This window comes from Lycorma delicatula, chromosome 2, assembly GCF_047948215.1.
Source record: "Lycorma delicatula isolate Av1 chromosome 2, ASM4794821v1, whole genome shotgun sequence".
Lineage (NCBI taxonomy): Eukaryota > Metazoa > Arthropoda > Insecta > Hemiptera > Fulgoridae > Lycorma > Lycorma delicatula.
Genome location: NC_134456.1, coordinates 159732389 through 159747456, shown reverse-complemented (window position 1 = coordinate 159747456; position 15068 = coordinate 159732389). Strand labels below are relative to the sequence as shown.

Sequence of the window (15068 nt, the reverse complement as noted above, 5' to 3'; positions counted from 1 at the left end):
ATCCTATTTTATATTTTCAGATACTCAGATATTTTTTGGGGGTCATGTTATAATCTGTGTTATATCCGTATCTGCAATAAATTGAGCTGCATTATAATGGGGCTGTATTGTACTACTAAAACATTTTTATTATGCTGGTATGTAAAATTTATGTTAATTCTTCATTCAGCCAAATTTAATTTTACAAAAATTTGGCTTTTTTATTCAGTTTTACAAAAAAATTCAGGTTTAATCTTAAAGTTTTAGACTAACTTTGCGCCATTCTTATGTTATTCTTTCATAAGAGTCTTGTCATTTGGTAAATGTAATTTAATGAGATGATATTACAACTTTTAAATTTTCATAAAAATAAGAAATATTGGCTATTAATACATGACAAGAGAATTGATATTCTAGCCATTCAAACATCCTATATTTTTTGGTTCTATCGTTACAATTTTTTTTTTTTTTCTAAAAATGCATAATTTTCATATATATGTAAAAGAACATGTCATGAGTGATTCATAAGCAATGCCTAGCAAAATCTACCGAAGATAAATTGATGAAGCTTTCTATGCATCTTTTGAAGGTGTAAGTACACACTAAGAAAGGATCTTTTGAAATTGTAAGTTGAGTTAAAAAAAAATTTAAAAAAGTTAAAGTATCCAAAAATCAGTTTCTGGATTTTTCAAAATTCACCTTTAAAAGGGGTGAAGAAAGGTAAAAAAAAACTTGAAGAATAATTGCAAATTTCCCTCATTTTCGACTATACTGAACAAAGTATTCACTAGATTTGGGTTTGCAAATATTCTTCAGATAAATATCTGAAAACTATTTTTGATTTTTTAACGGGTATGATTGCTACTATTTGTGTGTCAAAATTGGCTTCACCTGCTTCCAGTTACTTAACTAAAAAACAAAATAAATAATTTTTTTTAAATGAAAAAGAAGTACGATTACCTTCTAGTAGTGTTTGTGGGGTAATGCTATGAGCTGTGCAAAATACATATTTACCCATTTGAAGGATGTGTAACCAACTATAACTAATATTTTTACAGTGGAGGGCGACTTATTTTGAAACCCGCATTCTTCAGAACACTCTAAAGTTTCAGATCCTGTACAGACCAAACTGTTGGTCGGAAGAAATTACAATACACTGATATTTTTTTTATAAATTGAACTAGCTTTAGTTTTTATTTTATATTTTTTGGAGTTTTATGAAACGGAGTCCAGGGGTCTCTGTCCCCTAGTTAGATGGAATATCCCCTACCAAGAGGGAAATGCAAGTAACCATGTTGCATAGGAGAAGCAATGAGGATGCCTAGTGTGAATACAAGGTCTGTTCAGAAAATAACCTAAAATTTTTAATTATGTGCCAACAGAGATATTTAGTGACACGCAGCAGCCAGCAGCATTGTGTTCCATATAACCTCATCTGTAACCACATTTTCTTGGATTGTTCCCCTCATATCCCACGCATTCCTATGTATAATACTGAGAAGCCATGCCCCTCTTCATTAGACATGCAACAATGATAAAAATTCCAGTTTATATGATTCACCCTCATAGTATAAACCATAATCAGTATTTTTTTTTTAAGAAATTAAAAATATTTGAATATTTCAAAGGTTAAATTTATTGTCCAAAAAGTAGCTGTTTTTAATTTTTACAAATTCAAAACTTTTTCTGTTAAGATTTGTTCTGTTGTATTTATTTAAAAGTTGACTTTTTTTTCATAGATGTTATTACATTAATTTTCTCAGGAATAAATTCTCTACAAGTTTTGATAATAAAATATATGGATTTATTAGTCATTTTTAACTAAGTTATTGTACTCAAACCTAAAAAAACTTATTTTTTATCACTTAATTTTTCTGTTTTACATGAGAAGTTCTGGGACCAATTTTATTCGATTTTTCAGACCAAAACACATAAGAAACCATCAAGTTTACTTGTTATATATTGCCTTGAAAATTTCAGTATGACCACATTTCACTAGGGGAACTGAAATCCAGATGAAATTTTTCGTTAGCCATATCTTGATAGTAAAACAGTATATATTTGTGCTAAAAGATAATTAATATAAGTAATATTACAACTTAACTACCAAAACACAGTAACAGATAAATCTAAAAAAAAATGTAATACCAACAGTCAACTTTCACAGGAACAGATAAAAAAAAACCACATAAACACACTAATAATCACAAAATATGTAATATCACAACTCCTGTGTGTATATGTTATATCACAATTCCATTACTTTTGGAGTAATGGTATTGAATTTTTTAATGTTGTTATTTTTAAGGTAACAAATTTAATATAACATTTTTAAGATACATAGCAAGTTAGGCTGTACATACATAGAGGAACAAGAAGATATTACACATGCTACAGAAGAATTGAAAAGAGACGTTTACTTAAAGAAGAAATAAGACTTATATGAAATATATAGAAGTTCTGTTACTTATGTGTAAAAAAAAGGTGTCTTATTTGAAGTGCTTTTACAATTAATGGTTTTATGAATCATTGATTCATATATATTCTTTAATTACAATTTTTTTTTTTACTTTTTTTTCTTGCAGATGTGATTCATACTGTTGGCCCTGTAGGAGAAAAACCAGGATTGCTTGAATCATGCTATAATACATGCTTGAATATATTAATTAATGAAAAGTTACGAAGTGTGGTAAGTAATGTAAACATTATTTTTGTCACAAACATATATATATCTCAGGATATCAGAAGTTATCCTTATAGGTACATTTTTATAAAGCTTTTTTTTGCATAGATTGAGATTTCTGGTAACTTTTTTCAGAATAAGAATATTCTCTAAAGACCACTGTTTTATATAAAAATTTTCCTTATTTGATACATCAAGTTTATTCAGAAATTTGATGTTAGAACAGGGAATTTCAATTAAAAATTTATATGGATTCCTTAGATCTGCAAGTACTGGCTTGGAAGAAAGACAACCTACCACTTAAAAAAAAGATTCCACATGAATACATGAATGAACCTTTTATATAAAATCTTTTGTATTACATTTATAATTAAAATTATATAGTGTATATTTTTTTAAGCATGTGTGAAGCACCACATAACAATCAGTCCTATGGATGATGTTCTTCATTTTTTCACTGTTTGAAATTGTATTGACTGTTGTGACCATTAACCACTAATAATTGCTAACAGAAAATACACTCAACCTTTGTTCCCTTCATTGATCTACGAAAAGAAGTTTATATAATCACTTTGTTCATTAGCATTTTTGCTTTTTTGCAAGGTGCTACTCTAAGGATTCCTTTTTTTTAGTCAGAACTTTTTCCCCATGGCACTTTTATGTTAACTGTGCATTATTTCATTGTTATATTATTAATTTTTATATAGTTTTAAATAATAAATTTTATATGTAGCAGTTATGGGAAATTTTTATTTCTGTGTGAAAAAAATTTAATAAGTATCATGAAAAACTTAAAAAAAAATTTATTTGATGTGTGCCAAGGTTAATATATGTTTTAAAAATATATTAACCTTAAATAGTTGGTGACAAACGGCTATAGATGACTCATAGACATAACAGAAAGGTCTTTCAGTAAACATAACACTACAATACAAGATAGAAAAGCTTAAAATGTTTTATCCATTTATTTAACAAGCATAAAATATCAGTCTGTACTATTTATCAGTAATTGTTTTTATATTAATCGTTACATACCTGGAAATATTAATTTATAAAGCAGATAATATCTTAACCTTCAAGGGAGCTAGGGCCTCAGTAAATGACTTAAAACCTTCCCTGAGAAAACACGATTGTATCCTTAAAATGTAAAAGTAATCGGTCAGTTGGTTCTCACATGATGTGATAACAAATAAACAGACAGTGTGTATATATATACACACACACACTTTTCTGAATAATTATGATCAGCTAGATCAAGAATGTACCTGATCCATGCAAAAATTAGCCTTCAACCTACTAACAAAAGCCATGATGAGTTTGCAGAGATATTATAAGAGCACCCCATTGCACCTCCCAAAACAGCATGCTAGGACATCCCGTTAGTTATCAGTTGATGATGATGATGATTGGTCTAGCCTCCCACAAGGTGCTTGCATATTTATTGTTAAACAGAAATTTTTTAATCTGTTTAATATTTATTTTATTTAATATAAATTTAATTTTGTTATTTTTGTAATATTATTCAGTATGGATTTGAATCAATCAGTTCAAACCTAGCTCACACAGTGATAGAGACTCACAGTTCAATGTTCATTAAAGTTTGTGCTTCAGCCGGCAAATCTCCACTATTACTTATATATATATTATTTTTAGTTTTTTTTTTTTTCAAGATGAAATATATCTAAAAACCTTCCCAGTTATGCAAAGAACATGGCTAAAAATTTGGTTTCGATTGATGATGTAGTTTTTTTGTTTATACTGAACAAACAAAAACCCTCTTTCTCTCTGTATAGTAGTATAGATTACAGTAGTCAAATGTTACATTCAGCACATCTGTATGCAGTTGAGTACAAATGTTGTACTGTTACCAATAAATAACAGTAAGACATTTACATACAATAAATTTGACAAAAATTGTATAATAAATTAACAAAACACAACACTCCAGTTACGCTGTTTAACTACTTTGGAGTGAATTTCCTTACAATTACAAAATTAGTACCATCTATGAGGCGCATTTCAAAAGTAATGGCTGATGAGTTATAACTAGTGATTAACAACACTGATTGGTTTGCACATGCACAATAGCTTTAAATGGTCTTTGCAAGATAGTGTGTTAAAATGAGTCCACTAATAACAAATCCTGCCGATTGTGAAGTTCAGTCAGTGATTAGATTTCTAAACCCAAGAAGATATAATGCTACTGAATAAACTTCACCATCAATTGTATGAAACATATGGGCCTACCACAATGAGTGAAAGAAAAGTGAGTCAATAGTGTAATGAGTTTAACTAACAGAAAATTAGCAGCCCTAATGTCCAGACTGACAATATTTTTGAATGTGTGAATGCAAAAGTAAGAGAAATTGTGTTGCTTTACGATTAGCAACCTTTCTTTAGAATTTGTAGAAGTTTCATAAACAACATTGTTGAGAATTGTGACTGATGCTCTTGGCTATTGTAAATTATGTGCATGATGTGTCCGAAAATGTTGACAAGTGCTCACGAAGATCATAGAATGATATCTGCATGTGCTTTTTTCAACCACTTTAACCATGATGGAAACAATTTTTTTCATCTCTTGGCTTTCATACATCAATGCTGAGACAAAACAACAATCCTTAGAGTCATTCCAGTTCACTTAAAATAAAAAAATTCAAACAAGTCCAGTCTCAAACAAAAATCATGGCAACTGTATTATACCACCAAAATGGTGTGCTTTTGATTGATTTCATAGACCTGAAAAATCCATCACATCACAAGTCTATTGTGAAACACTTTCTAAACTGCATAGTGTCATTCAAAATCAGTGACTTTCTGTCACCAACCATTTTTAAAAAATTTTTAAATTTTAATTAAAGGATGTTTTTCATTTTTCAACATATAGTTAGCATTTTAAGCACCTACAATGTATTTTGTTTGCTCATATTTATTGTTAACTTCGTTAACATAATGTGTAAGCTATAGATAAACTATAGTAGACAAAGAATTTTGTTTTCATCGCCCCCTGTACTGCATCTATGGTGGAGTTTCTCTCAGCACAGGGGGATATCCTTTAACTTAAACGGCTGTCCCCACCTTCCGGCATGGCAGGTCAGGCTGCCGGTTGGATCTTTAGTTTTATTCCTTCTTGCCTACCTCTAACTGAGAGGACAGGGGTAATTCCAGGCCCGGCTATGCTATTCCCAGAGCCCCCACCCAAGCAGCCGGGACTCAGATTTAATTTCTTTTTTTTGCCACTAATGGGAGAACCATTTCTGGCCCTCCCACCGGTTTGGTCTTTTATTCATGCCCTTACCCAAAACACCATTCCACTTAGACTCAGGAGTCCCCAACCACTTCATCGCTGCCACCCACCCGTGAACTCACGGACGAGCAACGGCTCCACAGAGGGCTGTCCCTACCCGCTCGCTTTCTGGTTCTTCCTTTGAGTAAAGTCGTAATAAAGCTCCTTACTGTCTCAAATTCACGTTCCCCTTAAGCATAGTCCATATAATATTATCCACAGAAACTCTGCCTTCTCTTGCTTCACAGTTCTGTCTCTCTTGGATCTAATTCCTACACTAAAGACAACATGCTTAGCCAAATCTTCCTCGCTGCAATATGGACATGCTGGGTTCTCCACCCTCCCTCCTTCTTCCGTGCCAATACAGGCAGAAGCAACCATGACTGGTCTGGAACTGGGTAAACCAATAGTCCAGTTCCCCAAATTCCCTCACAGCCCAGAGTTTGATGTTTCTAACAATGAAACATCAATGTTTGATGTTTCCTCAATTCGATCGATTCCATTGTGCCTGCGAGTCTATCATCATTTCCTGGTATGCCACTCTTCACTTTATTCCCCCGTATGTTTTAACCCTATGTGCTGCCAATTGTATTGGGAAACTCCTATGACGACAAAAATTGCATCAGTTAATACTGATCTGTACACGCTGGCAACCTTCAACGCTATGTGTAGTCTCCATCATGCACCTATTTCTATCAACTCAAGGGCACAGAACCAAACTGGTACCCTATATAGCATTATTGAATTCACCATGTGGATGTATAACTTTCTCTTTGAGTGTTGAGGGCCCCCAACATTGCTCAACAACCTATTAACCCTTTTCACCATAACCTCCGCCTTGTCACACTTTTTTCTAATGTGAACTGTGTAAGATCTCCTCCTATTTAGCCAAATTTCAAGATATTTGACTGACCCAGACTGATAATCAGGACTTGGGATACCCTCAAGTCAATTGGTCTTAACCTCCCCTGATCACTAACAGTTTAGTCTTGTTGGGTGAAACTCTCAAACCCCTCCCTGCCATCCATTTCTACTACCATATCTATAGCTCTTCCCGCCTTATGCATTCACTGTTCTTCCGTTCTCACAGTGATGACCAATGCGAGGTCATTTGCGAATGCAATTGGAGTGACCCCTTAAGGTACTCCATCCCAAGCACCCCATCATATACCAGGTTCCATAAAACTGGGCCAAGGACAGAGCCCTGAGGCACCCCACACATAGCCTGAAGTTGTATTGTTAAGTCTTCCATGTTATAAACTAGTATTTTATCTTGTAGATATCTCTGTACTATCTGGCAAAGATAACCACTAATTCCTTTTGCTTTTAAGGCTTCAAAAATTGACTCCCATTTAATAGAGTTAAAAGCGTTATGTACGACGATAAAAGCAACCGCCGGTATGTTTCTAGTTCACCAAATTCCTTCTGCTGCAGTCTCTACTATTGTCATTAACTGTCTTACTGCATCCACAGTCGACCTACCTAGTCTAAACCAAATTTGTCTATCGTTCAGATCTCCTTTATCTAGGATCTCTTGTGTTAATCTCACTATCACCATCCTCTCAAAGAATTTGCATAAATTGTTAAACATACAGGTCGAAAGGATGTGGTACTATCCTCCAGGCCTGGCTTCCTGATCAACACCAGTCTCGATTTCCACGACATCGGAACGTAATTGTTAAAGAACATATGATTCATCATGTTATTAACATTATCAGAGCCACCTCAATCAATATTTGCACCACTTCAACTGGGATATTATTGTCCAGTCAAGAACGTTTATGGGGCCGCATAAACGTTTTTCCCGTAGTAATTAGTTTGTGTACTTCAAATTGAACTATTTCTTCCCTCACTGGGTCCCGTAACCAGGGAAACAAGACTTCAACACTTTCTCTAACCTGAGCTTCCGTTAATGCAGGCAATTTATGTCCCAGTCTTCCTGTTACGACCCTAAAGGCTTGACCCCCAAGAGTGCTGATGTATGGTCTTTCATAAATCTTGCCAGCTTTTCTCTTTCGCCCTCTTTATCACCAGTCTATATTCTGCTCGATACTTACGTACCTCAAATGTTCCTCTATACTCCTTGGCATCATGCCTTCGTCTTGTCCTTTGATATAGTCTTTGCTGCCTTGAGACCTTTTTACAAAGAGCTTCTAATGCCTCTGTCCACCAGTACACATGTTTGTTGGGTGGGCAACACACCCTCACCTTGGCTTCTATGCATTCTTCCATTACTATTTGTACCAATTCTATCAGTTCTGTCACCTCAACTATTCAGATATGCTTCGCAAACTTGTGCAGTCTGATCTAGACGTGACCATTCTTGGCAATGAAGTGTTGCCAGTCTGAAGCACTATCTCATATGTAATAAACAAATGGGCAGAAAAAGATTCCTCTTCCAAAATCTGCCAGTTGGTATACCTCAACACATACTCCTCATTTACAAATGCAAGATCGATTGCAGACTGCGATTCACCCCATATAAAGGTTGCTCTTTGTTGATTAATACTACACCCCAATCTTAGTGTGTGAACCATTTCACTTAAATTAAATGTGTTCCTCCAATGCTACGCACTTTACCTGCGAATTCAGCGGACTTTGCATTAAAGACCCCAGCCACTAACATGTTCTTGCCTCTTCTTCTTTGAATTTCCTCTCCAAGTTAATTTAGGAAACAAGTGAAATCCTCTATGTCTTAATTGGGTGACTGATAAAAAGAGAACACCACAATGTCCCCTAAATTGGCCCAAATGAAACTACTATCTCTACCCCTTCTTACCACAGGAATCCCAGGACGTGGGAATCCAATGACTGCCACCAAGGTTTCATCAACTATCCAATTATCATCCATAATTGATGCTTTGTTGGACTCCAAAGACAAGATGATATTATTCCTCCTTGCTGTTTCCCATGTGATGTCCATTGACCGTCTACAATTTTTGTATTTTTTATATTACACATATTTTTGTGTTTTATATTATGAATTACTTGTTTTAATTTTATTAGTATGTCTTGTCAGTTAAAATATAGTGAATTAAAATTCTCATTAATCTGATTCTTTTTTCAGGCATTTCCATGTATTTCTACTGGAGTATATGGTAAGTTTTTTCAGTAAAAGGAGTTTTCTTGAAGTTTCTGTTTATTATTTAATATCATTAAATTTTACTTGCAAGTTTCTCATGTTACATCTAAAAATACTTTATCTGCAAATTAGAAAATAAAAAAATAAATGATTTTGTTATTGAATCAAATAATTTAGATTCTAGATAAACTAGAAGTTTGTTAGAAAACATTTATAGTTTATTAAAAAAAAAAAATACTTTGAGAACCACCATATTTATATTTATTATGAATCTTTTACTGAGACTGTCAGTTATTTATTTTATCATCTTTCTTGAAATGTTGACCATTTTCATAATTTCAAACACCAATACATTATTTAATAATTAAGACGTAAATGTGATATTTAGATCAATTTAAACCATACACTATCCTCTATAATTCCACACTTATAGAATTTTAATAAATAAATGTTATTAGAAAAACTTTTAATTAAAGCAGATTCTAATTTTTTTTAAATTGTAAATTTTTAAATAACTTTTTTTAATAAGTTGTATTTGTGATCTTTTTTATATTATTTATATATATATATATATATATGCTTAAATGGAACAATTGGAACTTTGGCAACAATACAGGTCAAAACCACCTTTTTTTTGAACTTATATTAGAAATTCTTAGTAAATTTATACAAATTAAAAGTATATATCAATAACTCCATTGGTTAAATAAAAAGTATACTGTATGTTATAATTTCCCCTTTTATCCGACTTTTATACCTGTAGTTTTATAAAAAAAGTATGAAATCCCATTAGAACAGGACTATGTAATATAATGGGCAAGGCATTTTTTAGTTCAATGACATATTAATTACGTGCATGAGATTCAGAGTGTTAAAATAATTTGAGTGTTAAGTTGTAATTAATTATAATTAAAAAAAAAATAGTTAATTACCATTCAAGAATAAGCTATTGTCTTGAAATATGGTATGGAATATTTGTACCATAAAAAATCCCAAGCCTTACCAGGATTTAAACCTGGAACCTTTAGATGAAAGAGGAGTATAATATTCTGTCGTGGAGGTCAGTAATTATTTTGAAGATAATATTTTACAAAATTTATATGAATTTGAAAAGATTTAAAAAATGAAATTTGTAACAAAATGGTAGCCACTTATACTTGCCCTTTTTAAGATATTGTATTACTAGGTGCTACATTCTAGCACTTAGAATCTAGTACCGAGTACTAGATTTAGAAATATTGGATTTAATTGTTTTAAATAAAAGAGTGATAATTATTTAATATAGACGAATAATATTTTAGACCCTGTTTTAAATTACATTTGGCTTGGCTTGACCAATCTACTTATGACATTAATATAAACTGTTTCAGGACTTTTATTTACTTTTCATTTATAAAATATATATATAAAATGAAAAAAAAAATGAATACAATTGTACTCTTTTGTATTTAACAACAAAAATAGTTAAGAAAGCTATTTCAGACATCAGAAATGAATGAAGGCAATAAAGCTAAAAATAGAATACATATTTTACATATGGGAAAGGCAAAAATTATTGTGCAGTTGTTTCAAAATGTAATTGAGCACTGTTTTATAAATTTTTAAGGTTATCTTAAATATCCCCATACCATTTCAAGTAGCAATTATAAAAAGCTTTGATTAGAATTGCCTTCAGGGCCAAGTGAATTTTTTTATAATTTTTCCTGTAATCGTGATATTCTTCCATCTTTAATATTGAATTAAACAATCGTTAATATTGAATTAAAGACTATTTTTTGTTTCCTAAACATAAAACAGTTTGACAGTTAGGTGAGGAGAATACGGGCGGGGGGGGGGGGTCATGAATGGTGGGAACTGTGGAAAAACTGCCGTTGTCTTATTAACTTGCAAGTTAATAAGACAATTAACTTTCAAATGCAAGGGCTGATTGTCTTAGTGGAGTGTCAAAGTATGAGCTTCTTCCTTCTGGCCTTTTTTGTAGTCTTTTTTAAACTTCAAAAGATAGCAAATTTCATTTACTTTTCTTAAAAAAATAAATTTGTTAATGACATCTTTACTATAAAAAAAATTATCATGACCTATAACATGACATGATATAAAAAATATGACATGACCATGTTTAATTAACATTAGATTGCACCTGACATGTTTTGGTCGTGGAATTTTTCTCTGCCAATTGCAAACATTAAACTTAAGTTTTGGTCATAACCATAAATTTGTGTTTAAATACCATTTAACAGCTCCTGAGAGATCACAAATTACAGTGATCTTTTTGGTTTTTAACATCAACTGAGACAAGTACTTTGCTGCTATCCAGTGCATACCTTATTTTTTTTGGGGGGTAAAAAAAAAATTATGACATAAGCCAATTGAAATGTTGCATATGTCTCCTGAATACTGCACAGTTAAACAGTAATTAGAATGCAGAAATTCATTAACTTTTGTGAGAGTCATCTGTCAATGTTAATGTGCTTCCCAAGCATAGTTCATTATCATCTGGTTTACATCCATTTTTAAACCATAAATTGTTCATAATAATAAGTATTTCTTAAACAATCATCTCTGTAAAATTGTTCTATTAATAATTTGTTTCCTAAGATGTTTTTCCAAGCCCACACAAAATTACATGTTAATATAGTTTCTGTAAATCACTCATGGGAAAAATGGCAAAACTATACATACAGTAACGTACATAAATGGTCTCACAGTATACGAACTGCAAAACAAAGTTCTTAACAGTATATGTGTTAGGTTTTCCTTTATATGGCGGGAACTAACCTCACATCAATAAAATTACTTACATTTGAAAATTGTTTAATCATTCTCATGAATACAAGCATCCTGAGTAACCTTTCTAGGGAGAGAATAGTATCAAGTAGTTCCCCATTGCCTTCTCACTAAGCTAAATATACTGTGATGCATTACATTTATGTTCATTAAAGTACTGGTGACATTCGGCCCTAAAGTTGTAACATTAGTCTATTACCACAGGAACTGGCTACAAAGTGATCATCATTACTCCTGAAGAAGCAATTCTTACTGGTGCTTGTTCTTCAAATGCTTACAATTACATGCACTGCCTTAGCTCAGGAAAATTTATTATTTAATAATAACTAATTATTATTATTATTATTATTATTAAATAACTTTTTTTATGAAGGAAGGGAAGAAAAACCAATATAATTTCATTTAATAATGTTTTTGAAATTTTTTTTTCAAATTGTCAGTTATTGGGCATAGAAAATATATTTAATAATTTATTATGAAAATTCAAATAATTTATTTTTTTATTTTTTCAAATCTGTATTCAAATTATAAATATAATTAATTAATTAATAAATATTAATTTAATTTAGCTTTGTGTGGTTTGCTGGTCTTGCTTTCTTTTATTCTCGGTTTCAAACTATTTCTTTTAAAAAATAATTCAATTCAGATATACTTTATTTTAATTTTTGTATCTACATTTTATGCATAATATTGTTACAAAATCCTGCAAAGTATGTTATATATGTTTTTAGTATTTGCTTTACAAACACCTTTTATACGTGACTAGATAAATTTTAAATAGATTTAGATTTTACAGTACAGAGAATAATATTTTCCATCAGCCATTTTGTTTTCTTCTAATTCCCATACACTTTGGTTCATTCATACAGCTGGATAAATCATTATTTGATACCTGTTTTATGAAAACCATTACTCACAATCTGAAGTTAACTGGTACAAAAAAATATATCCATTATATTACCCGTTTCTTGCAGTACTTATAGGGTAAAAATACCTAATGTACAATTTTTTTTTCTAACAGATGTAATGGTAATATTATTTTGGCTGTCTGCAGGTTATCCCCAGGAATCAGCTGCTCATGTTGCTTTAAAGACTGTCAGATCATTCCTCGAAAAGAATAGTACTTCTGTAAGTAGCAATATAAAGTTTTATTACTGTTAGCTTTTCTATTAAAATATCTATTACGTTGTTAATTTTTTTTTTCATTTTTTTATGTTTTGACTTATTTTGTTAACCCATTACAGCTAAAAGAAACCAAATTTCAGATTTTTACAGATGAATTCAAATATTTATCTTTATTTTCAATTTATTTTCATATTAATTTATCAAATATAATTATTATTTTTTTACCCTTTAAATCAGTTTTTAAACTACAGTTTTTTTAGTATCATAAATTTTTGGTACTGAATTATCAAAATATTTTTCATAATTCAGGTTTTTGGATCATTGGATTCAATTCTAATATTAAAAACGTAAAATGTTATGTTCATAGAACCTGATCCAACATATATTTTTTAAAAAATTATTAGTTGGTCTGCAAAAGGAATACATAATTAGTATTAGGGTATTTAAGATTACTGGGTCAGAATCAATGTTTGATTGTTAAAATTCAAAATGCCAGATCCAATCAATATTACCTACTAAATCTTAACAAATAGTCTAATTTATTAATGAAAATTAAACAAAAATTTTTTTTATAGACATGAAGAATTTAATATGTACTTAATAATCAGAATTTATGTATGTTTTTATTACAGGTGGATAGAGTAATATTTTGTGTATTCCTACCGGAAGATGTAAAAATTTACGAGAATCTCCTTCAAATGTATTTTCCTGTTGAAAAATAGTCTACATTAAGTAACCATACATTTCAGGACTGATAAATTAACTAGTCCAGCGTATTAATTATGCTTAATTTTTTACATTACATAATGGCAGATAATGGTTTTTTTTGATAATTTTATATATTTATTTTATTTTTTTTGTCTTTATAAATAAATACATATTACTATGAAATGAAAGTATTTTGTACTTATTCATGATCATCTACTTCATCTTAACATCATCTATATATATTTATGCCTCTTATATAATATTTTGCTATATCCTGTTCATTATTGGTTAAAGGACCCTTTTTTAATAAAGTTCAGATTCATAGATTACAGTCTTATACAATAGAAGTATAACATTAAATAAATATAGCCTAAATATAACACTTTCTACATTGTAACAGAATATCGGAAGACTCTTAACTAAAACAGAAGAAATTATTTTCCTGTTATTTATGGTATATTCATCATTGAAATAACTGAATTAGTATTCTGCCTGGATAATATTAATCCTGATTTTTCCTGTGTTCCTCGTTTTCAATTTGATAAGCTCTGTTTTGGATATGATTCTAGCATGATAAAAAAATAAATAGAAAGTTCTTTATTGTGGTAAGAGAACATACTGATTGTACAAGGAATAAGAACATTAAAAATTAGAAGGAATATGTTCACATTAAATTTTGTACTAGTAATTATTGTTTTCCAGATTTAATGCCAAAACATGTTTGGGCTTACCTTAAGGATAATAAAATTTTGTGATTTCACGGGCTGTAAATTAATCTGATCAATTGAATCTCGATTTGACTGGGTAGAAAAAATAATAATGTTAATGGTTATTTTTTTGCTAGGAGTAGGCCTAAATAATATTACAATTTATGCATGAGATGAACCTACAATAATTGCTTTATTTGCAAGCAATGGAAACATATATGTGGCTCTTGCAAAGCTAATTCTTTGACCAGATTTATCATTTAAAGGTGACTGGCGTCTGGTAATCTGGTAAAATCTGTTTATACAGCTCAACCTCTTCCTAATCAATAAACAGAACTTGATGATCAGTACTAATCAACTGTTTCATTGAAGAATTAAATTAAAGTTATCTAAATTGATTCTGTCATAGGCTAGTCTGTTGTTTTTTTTTCTAAGAGGTATATGTAGTTTGAAAGGGAAGTATAGAAAGTTCTTTACTTTTATAGAAAGTTCATTCTATATGAATGAATAATTGGTAGCCCATTTAAAATTTAATAAATTGTAAAAAAAAGGTATGTTATAAATAAATAATTCAGGGACATCAGCTGTTTTAACTTTCATCATAATGTACCAGAATGTCGTAGCAAATGCATAATAGGGAGTGTTGAAGAAGAAATTAAGTGAAATATTGTTGTTTTTTTTTGACAGGTATTACAAAAAGTGTTACTTTCA

The 15068-nt window shown here is 30.7% G+C and overlaps 1 protein-coding gene across 4 annotated transcripts in view; it reads left to right on the top strand.

Moving 5' to 3' along the window:
* Positions 1–13832, top strand: part of LOC142320288 (macro domain-containing protein PG1779-like) — a 35665-nt gene extending 21833 nt beyond the window's left edge. For 2 of the 4 annotated variants that reach the window (XM_075357989.1, XM_075357988.1), the window contains 4 exons: positions 2565–2668; positions 9016–9046; positions 12872–12945; positions 13575–13832. In XM_075357989.1, the coding sequence (XP_075214104.1) occupies positions 2565–2668; positions 9016–9046; positions 12872–12945; positions 13575–13664 (299 nt within the window). In that variant the 3' untranslated portion in view covers positions 13665–13832. The remainder of the gene's footprint in view (positions 1–2564; positions 2669–9015; positions 9047–12871; positions 12946–13574) is intronic. The other 2 variants (XM_075357991.1, XM_075357990.1) reach the window with 2 other exon arrangements.
* Positions 13833–15068: the final 1236 nt, after the last annotated feature.